This window comes from Corella eumyota, chromosome 3, assembly GCF_963082875.1.
Source record: "Corella eumyota chromosome 3, kaCorEumy4.1, whole genome shotgun sequence".
In the NCBI taxonomy this organism is placed as follows: domain Eukaryota; kingdom Metazoa; phylum Chordata; class Ascidiacea; order Phlebobranchia; family Corellidae; genus Corella; species Corella eumyota.
Window position 1 is genome coordinate 20,066,725 of NC_137492.1, and position 13,465 is coordinate 20,080,189.

The 13,465-nt window shown below is 32.5% G+C and overlaps 2 protein-coding genes across 2 annotated transcripts; both read left to right on the top strand.

Moving 5' to 3' along the window:
• The first annotated feature begins 226 nt into the window (after positions 1 to 226).
• On the top strand, positions 227 to 2,307 carry LOC145745656 (NF-kappa-B inhibitor-like protein 1). The gene is made up of 4 exons (XM_082563792.1): positions 227 to 353; positions 691 to 930; positions 1,237 to 1,340; positions 1,417 to 2,307. Exons 1-4 carry the CDS (start codon positions 230 to 232, stop codon positions 2,059 to 2,061), a joined length of 1,113 nt encoding a protein of 370 aa, XP_082419918.1. The 5' UTR covers positions 227 to 229; the 3' UTR covers positions 2,062 to 2,307.
• Positions 2,267 to 13,320, top strand: LOC145745654 (DNA damage-binding protein 1-like). The gene is made up of 27 exons (XM_082563789.1): positions 2,267 to 2,402; positions 2,712 to 2,860; positions 3,231 to 3,347; positions 3,434 to 3,529; positions 3,614 to 3,739; positions 4,132 to 4,246; positions 4,572 to 4,669; positions 4,757 to 4,891; positions 5,104 to 5,215; positions 5,364 to 5,485; positions 6,077 to 6,179; positions 6,368 to 6,555; positions 7,091 to 7,250; positions 7,321 to 7,515; positions 7,969 to 8,076; positions 8,488 to 8,695; positions 9,149 to 9,260; positions 9,621 to 9,698; positions 9,769 to 9,907; positions 10,107 to 10,265; positions 10,707 to 10,801; positions 11,194 to 11,364; positions 11,738 to 11,847; positions 12,021 to 12,153; positions 12,369 to 12,507; positions 12,896 to 13,020; positions 13,092 to 13,320. Exons 1-27 carry the CDS (start codon positions 2,342 to 2,344, stop codon positions 13,170 to 13,172), a joined length of 3,435 nt encoding a protein of 1,144 aa, XP_082419915.1. The 5' UTR covers positions 2,267 to 2,341; the 3' UTR covers positions 13,173 to 13,320.
• Positions 13,321 to 13,465: the final 145 nt, after the last annotated feature.

The following is a 13,465-nucleotide window of genomic DNA, read 5'->3' on the forward strand; positions in this document are numbered from 1 at the left end:
GAAGTCAACCCGTTTACAAAGAAAACAAAATTAGAAAAATTACTTTTATAAACACGTGCGTTTGGTGGTTAATTCAACAAGATAAACAATTTTATTTAAACGAATTTTATTTGTTTTAATATCTAAAATTATTTAACTTAATTTACATTAAAGAAGCTATATTAAAAGTGATTTTAAATTTGCAAAATTAACAAAATATATAAATGCAATTTTTGTATTTAGTTAAAAAATGGGTAAATCAAATAAACTTAAATTATTTACTTACATTCAAAGTGGATCTCTACTTAAACTTAAACATTATCTTGAAGTTCAAACAAAGAAAAACAAGGAATTTGACATCAATGTGAAATCAGGTATTTTTAAAAAAAATCACTTTTGTATAAATTTTTATTATGCTAAAATTGAATTTGTATCAGGTTTGGCGCACAGGTCAAAACTGTTATTGGGATACTTAGGTTCTATGGTTTGATTCTCACTACATGCAACCTTTAATTCAAGTTTTTTTTAATAGATATTGTTAAGTTTTTTAACTTGCATAATTCGGTTCTAAGCCATTTATTTGAAATTGAGGATAAAGCACATAGTTTTACATTAAAAATTAGTAAAGTTTTTGACCAAAGACCCCCAATATTTTTGTCGGTTATTAATTAAATCGAGGATAAAGTAAAAAACAAATATTGTTAAACTTAGGTGACCAAGGTCGAACTGCTCTGCACATTGCATGTTTACTAGGAGATGATGCAATAGTTCGCTGTTTGCTCCATTTTGGAGCACATGGTGGTGCTAGAGACAACAATGATGACACACCACTCCACCTAGCAGCCAAATATGTTGTCGATAATTTTGAGGATTATAAATTGATGATGGAGCCACTGATTAAGAAGTTTCCTGATGTGGTTGACTCCTTGAATCGTTGGAATGAGTCTCCAAGTTTGTGCACTTTTATTTCTTTGTTTTCTTTGTAACTTTTAAACAAAACTCTGATATTTTGGTTCTTGTTATTGTCTTATGTTTAAGATTAAAAAGCTTTTAAATTCTAAATATTATAAGGCTTGATGGACAATATTATTGTATATATGTCTATAGTTAAAACTGTCGTTTGTGAAGCTTAAAGAAATTATCATAGGCAAATATTATTTGGCAGTTGTGACCATATTACAACAATTTAAAAGCAGTCTGTAGGCCAGCAACTGGTTTTTATAAATATTCAGTTTTAAGTATTTTGTTATTATTTAGCATTGTTATTAAAAGAAGCAAAAGAGCGTCACAAAATGTTAAAGAAACTTGTAAACAAACCAGAAGAAACAGGATCCTTGTTTGTGGATCAAGAAGAGGAGGAGGTGAAATTTTAAAATTTATAAAAATATATTTTATTTTTTTTAAAACTTAAAATTTAATATTTTTTATTTTTTAAAGGAACCGAGAAATTCAAACTGGGAGGAAAAGTTAACAAAAGCTTGGGAAAACGACCTTGTTGACCTTGGTGTCGCTAGAGAGCAACAATTTGAGGATAAACAATGGGAAGTTCCAGACTACCCGACTTTTGATGAATGGGCCGACAGAATTGCTCGGGAATATAAAAGAAAACATCTTTCTGATACTGAGATATTAAAAAGAAGAAAAGAAACAAACAAAAAGAGAAAATATGAAGAAATCCGTGACATGACCGATCGGCTCGAAAAAGAAGAGGAAAAATATCGAAAGAAAATGATTGAAAAGAAAAGGGCAACACTGGAAACGAAACAGCGTGAATATAAAACTAAAATGGACAAACATATCGCTGACAAGTCGTCCGACAAAAAATTACGATTTAAAAACATCCCGTGGCCTTGTCATGGTTCAGTGGTCGAGATGGTCGAGGTTATCATGGTCGCTCAACCAGAACAGGCGAGCGATCGTCGTAAGTTTATCCTCAAACAACAAATCTTGTGGCATCCAGATAAATTCCGGCAACGTTGTTTTAATTTGTTGCACGATGAGGATAAAGATGTGATTTTGGAGACTGTGAATTTATTGTCGCAATCTTTGAATAATTTGTTGAAGGAATGCTACGACAATTAAATGTTGTTCGAAAATTAAAACTAGGAAATTAATATTTAGAAAAGTTATAACTAGGCAAAAATTTATAAACATTTTTTTAATGTTAATTTAAATGAAATAATATGCTTTTAAATTTCAGTATTGTACAACAATTTACAAACAGTTTTCTACCATTAACTTTTTTGTTAAAAACAACAATTGATAAAGTTTTAATTGAAATTTGGTTTTATTTAACTTGGATTTTAACATCTTTTTCTTCCATCCAGATGATTTAATATTTTGTTAAACTTAGTTGTTAAAGATGTCGACCAACTACGTGGTCACTGCCCACAAACCAACCGCAGTAAATCTCTGCATCACAGGTGAGTAAAATCTTATGTAGAAGTCTAAAACACTAAATAAGGGCAGTAACTAAATATGACCAATTGAAATTCAACCTAACTTTTATTAAGGGACTGTTTTAGGCTTTTTAATAAGTTCTGTACTAGACCTTCATAGCAGCCTTGTTTTTATTCCCCTATGCTTTTACATAAAATCCAATTTGAAAACTTAAAAATAATTTAAACTTTTATTTGTATAGATACTAAAGGTATATAATAAATAAGTTTTTAAGGTGTGTGCACTATCTTAATTTTATATTTTTGTTTATTAAAATTTTAATTTGTTTTCAGGAAATTTCACATCAGCGACTGATTTAAATTTATTGATTGCAAAGAACACTCGATTGGAGATATTCACTGTTACATCTGAAGGTTTAAGACCAGTTAAAGAAATAAATATTTATGGAAGAATCGCGATCATGAAGTTGTTTAGACCTGAGGTAAGTATTTAACAATATTATGGATTTAAACCTAATAAAAAAAAGTTTTTTTGGTGTATAAACTTCTTTTTTTTAATTCAAAAACCCTTTTGGATGTAACTGATTTTAGTGAAGTTTAAATTTGAGTTTTAAAACTTAAAACTAGTCAATAGCCCACCCTACGGTCGACATTTTAATTGTCCTAATTTGGATGCAATTCTTACGTAATATTTGTTTGTGATAATTTACCCATGCACAACAAACAGGAGTTTTATTTATTTTCTAAGCTTATAAATTAGACATAGTTACATATCATCCACTGAGTTTCATATATATAAAAGTTTAAATTTTTTTATTTTTCAAAATCTGGGTAACAAAAATGAATGTTTAGGGCGAAGAAAAAGATTTATTGTTTATCCTCACTGAGCGTTACCATGGCTGCATTCTCTACTTTAAACAAACAAAAGATGGTTGTGAGGTCATAACTAAAGCAAGTGGAGATTTACAAGTAAGATCAAAGCTTCTTTTTTGCAAATTTTTAAACAATTTTTTTATGTTTACTTTATTTTCACCAAATTTTTTTTTTTGTTACAGGACCCAGTGGGACGGCCCCCAGAGACTGGGGTAATTGGAATTATAGACCCTGCTAGTAAATTGATTGCATTGGGGCTTTATGAGGGGGTTTTTAAGGTGGGGTAAAATACAAATGGTGTGATTTTTCTTTGTTAAAACCGACGACTTACCTTTTTTAAATCAAATTTACTTTTTGTTTAGTTTCTACCTTATGATTCCTCTAGTGAGGAGTTAAGACCGTTTAATGTTCGTGTCGAGGGTTTTAGTATAATTGATGCCCAGTTTCTTTATGGATGTGCTGTGCCGACCATTGTTATTATATATCAGGTTAATATATCAGTTTATAAGAATTTAAAGTTTAATTCTTACAATAAGTTTATTGTTAATGTGTAAGGTTAAAGTAGCAAAGTGTAGTGGTTAAAACACTAGGATTTACTACATAAGGTCGTGGGTTCAATCTCCACTGATCTCATGCTGTAGCGCCCTTAAGTGAGGCACTATAAACGGTATGAACTCCTGCTGAGCCAGCACTTAATCAGCAGTATAATTATCGGGCAATTATAATCTAAACTGCCAAACTACTAAAGTCAACTCGAGACTGGGTCGGAGTAACTGATGTTACTCTATGTTTAGGTCATGAAGTCAACCTTTCCACATTGAGGATAAATAAATAATTAAAAATATGCAAGTTTGTTAATTTTTAACCTTTTTGTTGACAGAACTCCCAAGGTCGTCATGTTAAAACTCACCGAGTTGACGTGAGGGAGAAAGATGTGAAACCGGGTCCCTGGAAGCAGGAAAACGTCGACGCAGAAGCAAATATGATTATTGCTGGTTTGTTTAAAGATTAATCTTTTATTTCAGTTTCTAAAAACCGGCAGCGTGGTGTAGTGGTTAAAACACTTGCTACACCACACATGAGGTCGTGGGTTCAATCCCCACTGATCTCATGCTGTAGGTAAGGCGCTATAAACGGTATAAACTTCTGCTAAGCCAGCACTTATATTTAATAATATCCCAAACTGCCACAGGCAACTTGAGACTGGTTTGGGGTAACTGTTGTTACTCTATGTTTAAGTCGCGTTTCGACTTTTCTATTGTTTAAACGATTATTGTTGAACAAAATGTTAAATATTTTTATTTTAATGTTTTGTTTTAGTACCTGAGCCACTGAAAGGAACGATAATTATCGGACAAGAATCAATCACATACCACAACGGTGATAAATACATGCCTATAGCTCCACCTAATGTTCAAGTAAGATTTATCGAATAAATTAATAAGATAATTAATTGTAATATTATTTAATTAATTTTTAAATTAATCACATAAAAATATTTTTAGTACATAATAAATTGTTACGCTCCAATTGATGCTTCTCGCTTCCTCTTGGGTGACCTCGCTGGCCACTTATTTGTTCTGGCGCTAGAGAGTGATGAAGGTGTAGTTCGTGACCTCAAGATTGAACTTCTAGGAGAGGTCAAGTGTTTCCATTTTAATTCTATTTTGTTTAATTATCAAAACTTAAATTTTCAACTAGACTTAAAGTTAATTTAATAATTGTTTTTGTAATTACTTTTCAATATAAGTTACAACCTGCTGGTAGTGGGATTTGAACCTATAACCTTGGGTATAAGAAATAGGTACTGGTTTCAGTTTGTTAGCAATAGATTAAAATTTTAAACTTCCAGGTTTCGATCCCGGAGTCCATCTCCTACCTCGATAATGGGGTTGTTTATATCGGTTCTAAGTTAGGGGATTCCCAGTTGATCTCTCTTCACACTGAGCCAGTGGTACCAAGTTGTAAGTTGGTTGCATTTTATACCAGGATAATAACCATATTAACCATAAGAAACTAACACCAATATTTACTGTAGTAATCATATATTACCTATAAGAAACTAACACTAATAACTGGGACCATATTAACCATAAAAAACCTATATTTTAGCCCCAGATGAGCCGATGGAGGGAATCGAACCCCAGTTATTGAGTGTTCTGGACACGTACACCAACTTAGGACCAATTGTGGATATGTGTGTTGTTGATCTGGATAGACAAGGACAGGGGCAGGTGGGAGAGATTCTTTAAAATTTGTTTCAAATGTTAATTTCCTTTGTGTTTTTTATGTAATTAATAGTAATTAGTTTTTGTTTTTTTTGTATGTATATTTATCCTCGATGTGGGAAAGTCGAATGTGCGACTTAAACACAGAGTAACATCAGTTACTCCGACCCAGTCTTGAGTTGCCTGTGGCAGTTTGGGATATCATGGATTATAATGGCCCGACAATTATGCTGCTGATTAAGTGCTGACTCAGCAGGAGTTTATAGCGACTTACTCAAGGGCGCTACAGCATGAAATCAGTGGGGATTGAACCCACGACTCTATTGTGGTGTAGCAAGTGTTCTTACCACTACACCACGCTGCCTTTAAGTTTTATATTTTTAAGTTTAATATTTTTAAGTTTTATATTTTATTGAAAAGGTTGTGCTATTGTGATGTGTTTAAGCTACTCAGAAAAACACCAGTCTTAATGGCAAATAGTGTGACATTGGTGGGGCTCAAACCTAAAACAATTTGGCTCTAATTCGATGCCTTGACCCAAACACTACATAACCAGACAATGTTTTCTATGTTTCAACTTTGTCTTAATATGTTTAGTTAGTAACCTGTAGTGGGGCATTCAAAGAAGGAAGTTTGAGAATAATCAGGAATGGGATTGGAATCCAGGAGCACGCCAGCATTGATTTATCGGGAATTAAAGGTTGTTTAATAATTACTTACGGCCAAACTAACTTTACTAGAAAACAAAAATTTAAAGCATATTGAAATTAATTATTTATTATTGTACCAAGGTTAAAGGTAAAAGAAATATTTTCAAAAGTTGTTAAATTTTAAAAAGTAAATTGATTTTAAAATTGTTCAACAGGACTAATTACTTATTTGTGACAGGTTTGTGGCCACTAAAGGTCTCACTCACCACAAGCAGAAGTTATGACACACTTGTGATGTCGTTTGTTGCACACTCGAGGGTGCTAAAGTTGAATGGAGAAGAAGTAGAAGAGACGGATCTTCCGGGTTTTGACGACGAAACTCAAACTTTTCATTGTTGTAATGTGGATCACAATCAACTTGTACAGGTTAAAATATTAAAGTTTTTTATTTGTTAACATAATTTTTTAATATAAAGTAGCTTCAAACCATTCTGACTTAGTTGAAGTCCTTCTGACTCAGTTATAGTTTATTTATTGATTTGTATTGGAAGTCTAATTATTATTGTTTTTTAAACCCAGATAAGTTGTTGAAACTCAGTAGAAACAATTTTTATAAATTATCATTAGTAAAAGGTGCAACATAGAAGCAGTATAAAGCAGTATATGATGGTGTTAGAGTATTTTATAATATATATAAAGCAACTTTAGCTTGCGTAGTTTTACTTGCATTTTATTGAATGACTTTACAGCCAAAATTTAAGCTTATATTTTCATATTTAAACAACAACTAACATGTTGATTGGAGCTGTATATAAGTTGAAATTGTGTACTTTAACATGGAAGCAGTGGGAATCAAACCCTGGGTCTTATGTTGTCCATTTATTTTAACATTTGCAGTCTGTTCTCAGTTTTATTGTTTTTATTAATTAAAGGAATACTAAAATTTATAATTTTTTTGCAGATAACTGAAAAAGAAGTTCGTTTACTTTCATTAGTAAACAAGAGTTGTGTCAAAACGTGGCAACCTGAAGGAGGCCGGCATATTAGTGTCGCGGCATGTAATCAGTCACAAGTCTTACTCGCTGTTGGAAATTCTTTACATTATTTTGAAATACAACCCGGTGAGATTTTAAAGATTTGCTGATTAAATTAAATTTTGTTTTGATTTATTCTAAATTTAAATTTTTTTAGGTGATATAACCTTGAAAAGTTGCAATGACCTTCCCTACGAGGTCTCATGCCTTACAATTGACCCCCTCCACCCAGACAGTGTGACCCCCCCTGAAATGTCCCGTTTATGTGCGGTGGGGTTGTGGACGGATAACTCCGCAAGGGTTTTAAGTCTTCCCAAGTTGGAGGAGTTAGCTCAGGAGAAACTGGCTGAAGGTTTGGATTTTTATAATCTTTTTTATTAATTAAATTTAAATAAAGTTAACTTTATGATCTTTAAAGAAGAATTTTGGAATAATTTTGTTTTTTTTACTGTCACATGTAACTGTTTAAACTAAAATTCTAGTAGCATTAGTTTGATAAATTGTTGTCTCTATGATCTGCTATTTAAATTGCTAATTAGTTTACATAAGTCAGTGATGTAACTTACATTGTTGTGTCATCATTGTTAAAAGTTGACTAACAGTTTGGTAGCGTGGTATACCAGTCATTGCATTGGATTAAGAGCCAAAATGTGTCAGGTTCAAGTCGCACCATTACCACACTATTTGTCCTTAAGTCCAGCACACTATTACCCAATAAAAAACAAATTCTGCCCCCTTTAAGTTATATGGAAAAAGTATTTGAAACTCTTACATTATTAGTTATTTTAACAAACTTTATATTTAGAAATTATTCCTCGTTCGATCCTTTTGGTTCAGTTTGATGGCCAGGATTACTTGCTTGTGACACTGGGGGATGGAACTCTTATTTATTTCTCAATTAATGCTGATACTGGTGAGTATTTGTTGAGTATTTAATCTTTGTAAGTTTTTTCATTAAAACTTGTAAATTCTTGTAGGTATTCTTTAAGTATTTTGATTTGAATTGGTGTGAGTTCTTTTCAAGTATTTAAACCTAATTTTTTGTAAGTTATTTTCTATTTAAATTTGTAAATTACGTAGTTGTTAAAATTCAAAATTAGATTAGGTAAGATACCAGATATACCTAAAAGATTAACATAAATATCTTCACAGCAACAATTACTTGGATTAAATAAGTATTTAAAGACAAAAATTGACTTTTCCTAATTTGAAAAACTGATGGCATGGTGTAGTGGTTAAAACACTTGGCTTTACTACATGAGGTCTTGGGTTTGATCCTCACTTTTTTATCATCAATAAATATGTAATTTGTTTATCCTCAAAGGAGCTTTAAGTGAGCGCAAGAAAGTTCCCCTCGGCACCCAACCCACCTCTTTATGTTCGTTTACCTCCAGCGGGAATCGAACCGTGTTTGCTTGCTCAGATCGACCGACAGTGGTGTATAGCTCCAACAAAAAGTTGGTTTTCTCCAACGTTAACTTGAAAGAAGTTGCTCATATGTGTCCACTGGATTCTGAAGGATATCCTGACAGGTTTGTAGAAGTTTTTGTTATCCTGATATTAGAACAACTTGTTGATAATTGCTCTTTGGTTGGAATTTTAATTATTGTAATATGGTTGCAACTCTCAACTAATATTTGCCTGCGATAATTTACCCGCACACCACAAATGGCAGTTTTATTTATTTTGTAGTTCTATATAAACTTCATATTTTTATTGTTTATATTAGCTTTTTTATAAAAATGATTTACTGATAATATTTTTTAGTTTAATATATCTAAACCCTTTGTTTTATTTAAATTCTAATTTTAGAACTTTCGCCATTTAGTTTTTAAGTTTTAAACTTAACCATATTTTTATAAGTTTATAGTGTATTTTAATACACACAATTTATTTATATAACTTTTAATAAATCTTACCTTAATGTTTATGTTTAAATAAAATTTAAGTTAATTAAAAAAGTTTCATGCAAATCAATTTCACAGCTTGGCTCTTGCTAACGACAACACTTTGTTGATCGGGACGATCGATGAGATCCAAAAACTTCATATTCGGACTGTTCCGCTTCGTGAGTCACCAAGAAGAATCGCTTATCAGGTTTGCACATTGTTGTTATCAGTATTCTTGTATATATTTGATGTGGTAAAGGCAACTTCAGGACCTAAACATAGAGTTAAATTTGTTACCCTGACCCAGTCTTGAGTTGCCTTTGCTAATTAAGTGCTGGCTGGCTCAGCAGGAGTTCATACTGTTTATAACACCTTACTCAAGGGCACTACAGCATGAGAGCAGTGAAAATTGAAACCAGGACCTCATGTAGTGAAGCCAAATTCTCAGCTGTTGCCATTTATTAGTGGCTTGGTTATTAAAAGTTTTTGTTAGCATTTTGATAAAGCTATGTCACCAGCTGGATTTGAACTTAAGACTTTGTCAAACAAAATTTAATTTAAATTCCAGGAGGAAACTCAGGTTTTTGGAGTTGTTACCTCAAGAAAGGAAGTCAGTAAAGTCATCGGACAGAGTGCCAGTACCCAGGTTTGTGATGTCATAATATTATTCATCTCACAATGATGACTTTATTTTATGTGTGATTATGACATCACAGGCATCAGTGATCACAAAGAGTGGGTATGTGACATCAGAGAGTCCGATGGAAAGTGGTCGAGCAGAGGGAGGACGAGGGATGTACGGGGATGAGGCAGAGATCGGGAATTTTTTGATCATTGACCAACATACATTTGAAGGTAAGTACTTTTATTTGGGTAAATACTTTTTGGGTAGACACTTTTTGGGTTGGCACTTTTTGGGTAGGCACTTTTTGTAGGTCGTTTTTGAGTAAAAACTTTTTGGTAGGCATTTTTTTTTTTGGGTAAATGTTTTTGGGGGTAAATACTTTTATTTAAGTAAGCACTTTTTTATTAAAGTGAATTTATTAATTTTTAGTCCACCATGCTTACCAGCTTGCCCAAAACGAGGATGCACTCAGTGTGATGTCATGTCACCTTGACAACGAGGTTTATTTCGTCATAGGAACTGCGATTGTTTATCCTGAGGAATCGGAACCGAAGAAGGGAAGGATTATAGTTTGCAGATACCAAGACAGTGAGTTTTAAGTTTGGCTAATTTAATTTGAAATTTTGATTTTTTTTCATATATATCTTTATCCTCGATATGGGAAGGTCGAATGTGCGACCTAAACATAGAGTAACAACAGTTACTACGAAATAGTCTCGAGTTGCCTGTGGTAGTTTGGAATATTAAAGATTATAATTGCCCGATAAATAAACTGCTGATTAAGTGCTGGCTCAGCAGGAGTTCATACCGTTTATAGCACCTTTCTTAAGGGTGCTACTGCATAAGAGCAGTGGGGATTAAACCTATGACCTCATGTGGTGTAGCAAGTGTCCTTACATAAGAGCAGTGGGGTTTAAACATGATGATTAAGTTAAATTAATTAATTTAATTTGCACCTGCACATTTATGCTTTGTTTTATATTTTGAGCTGGCAATATATTTTTTGACTTTTTTATATTAATTGTTCAGATAAATTGAATGTGTTAACCTACAAGGAGGTAAAAGGAGCAGTTTTTTCTTTGTGTGAGTTCAACGGGAAGGTTCTCGCTTCAGTTAATAACACAGTAAGTAAAATTACTTATCTATTGTTTTAAATACTGATTGTGGGCATAATGGTTGATGTTATAACCAGATTAAATTCCATCTATTCTACACATACAAACTTTATTTAAAATATAAGTTTCAGCATAAAGTTTGCTTATTAAAACCCTTAGTTTCGGGACAAATACTAAATACTTATCGATAGCCCTCTCTTAGGGTTATATTTAAATTGTTGTAATATAATTGCAACTCTCAACTAATATTCTCCCGTGATAACTTACACACTCACCACAAACAGCAGTTTAATTTATTTTGTAGGCCTATAAACTGGACATATATATATGTACTGTCCACTTAACTCCATTATTTATAGATTTATATTTTACTAAATTCATCAAAAATGTTTCTTTTCTAGGTATGTGTATATAGATGGACAAATGAGCACGAACTGAGAGTTGAATGCAGTCATCAGAGCAACATCTTAGCTCTTTATCTTAAGTGTAAAGGTGACTTTGTCCTCGTTGGCGACCTCATGAGGTCACTCAATATTCTCACTTATAAACACATCGAGGGGAACTTAGATGAAGTCAGTTTTGGTTTTCTTGTTTTAACCTTTTTAAAATATTTTTTTATATTTATTTGTTCTTGGTGTGGGAAGATTGACTTCACGAAATAAAATAAAAGTAACATTTGTTACCTAAACCCAGTTTTGAGTTGCCTGTGGCAGTTTGGAATATTATAGATTATAATTGCCCGATAATTATATTACTGATTAAGTGCTGGCTCAGCAGGAGTTCATACCGTTTATAGCACCTTACTCAAGGGCGTTACAGCATGAGAGCATTGGGTATTGAACCCATGACTTTATGTGGTGTAGCAAATGTTCTTACCACTATACCACGCTGCCGGCAAACCTTGAAACTTTGTGCAAAACTAAAACAAGATATTTTAAAATCTAGATTGCACGAAATTACCAGCCAAAGTGGATGAGTGCAGTTGAAATTATTGATGACGACAACTTTCTTGGAGCAGAGAATTTCTACAATTTGTTCGTTTGTCAGAAAGACAGGTAACAACAACTTATTTAAAAAGTATTAATTTACTTTAATAATGATTATTTTATTCTAAAAATTTGTTTTTTGGGGAGCTTTGTTAAATTTGTAAATTTTAGTGTTTCCCTTAAAAAAAATTTTAAAGGGTTTCCCTTGAATTATTTAAAATGTTTCCAAATATTTATTTCAGTGCTGCCACCACAGATGAAGATCGACTAAAACTTCAAGAAACTGGATTGTTCCACTTGGGTGATTTTGTAAATACTTTTCGACACGGTTCACTGGTCATGCAGAACATCGGGGAAACAACAATTCCAACCCAGGTATTTATCCTCAATTTTTGAAATTTGTTTTTAATTTTTAATTTTTATCTAAAAATGTTATTTTGTGAAATGTTTAAGTATTTGTTAAGTTATAATTATTAAATATTTTATAATTTAAAAATAGTTTTATCTTCAATTTAAAAAAAAAATTGTTAAAATTTTTTTATTTTAAAAGTACCCTAGCCGGGATTCAAACCTGAGATTTTTAATTACAGGGCAGTATTCTGCTGGGCACAGTGCATGGAGGTATTGGGGTGTATACAACATTACATGAAGATTTGTTCAACTTGTTGCTGGAGGTTCAGAATAAACTGAGCAAAACTATTCAAAGTGTGGGCAACATTGATCATAAATCATATCCTTTGTTGTGTTGTATTTCTTGTTCTTTTTCCTTTATCCTCGATGTGGGAAAGTCGTGATCTAAACATAGAGTAACATCAGTTACTCCGACCCAGTTTCCAGTTGCCTTTGTTAGTTTGGGATATTTTAGATTATAATTCCCCGATAATTATGCTGCTGATTAATTGCTGGCTCAGCAGGAGTTTATACTGTTTATAGCGCCTTATTTAAGGGCACTACAGCATGAGAGCAGTGGGGATCAAACCCAGGACATGATGTAGTAAAGCCAAGCGTTCTGACCACTACACCATCTCTCTGGTTTTCAAATTGTCCAGATTTTTTAATTTTTTTTTTTCGTTAACGTTTTTGATTTTACTTAAACTTTTCTTAACCTAATATTGCACATGGAGATCATATAGCACGTCACTAAAGACGCTAGAGAGTCGTGGATTCGTTGACGGCGACTTGGTTGAACATTTCCTCGATTTACCGAGGAATAAAATGGAGCAAGTTGTAAAAGGAATTCAGGTTAGAAGAGAAGACTATTTGAATTCGGGAAAAAATTTCAGTAAAATTTATTTTAAATTTTTTATTTTTAGTTAAAAGAAGATGGAAACAAAAGAGATGCCTCAGTTGAAGATCTTATTAAAATAATTGAAGAAATAAGTCGTATTCATTGAACTAGAACTATATTACGTCATTACTGACGTCACAAATTACATCGCGCTGCTTTTTTTAAAAATTTTTTCGTTCCACTTTAGATATTAAAATTTCATTTTTGTGACGTCTTAAATGCTTGCGTTGTCGGAAATAAACGAATTAGTGACGTCATAAGTGTGTATTGTTGTCCTGGGACGACGTTAAACTCAGCCAATTAGTTGAAACAATATTGATTTAAACCTGGAACCGAAAAGTTGTTTTATTTCTTGTTTTTCGGAAGTTTTAGGAAGCTTAAGGTTGTGGTTCGACTTAG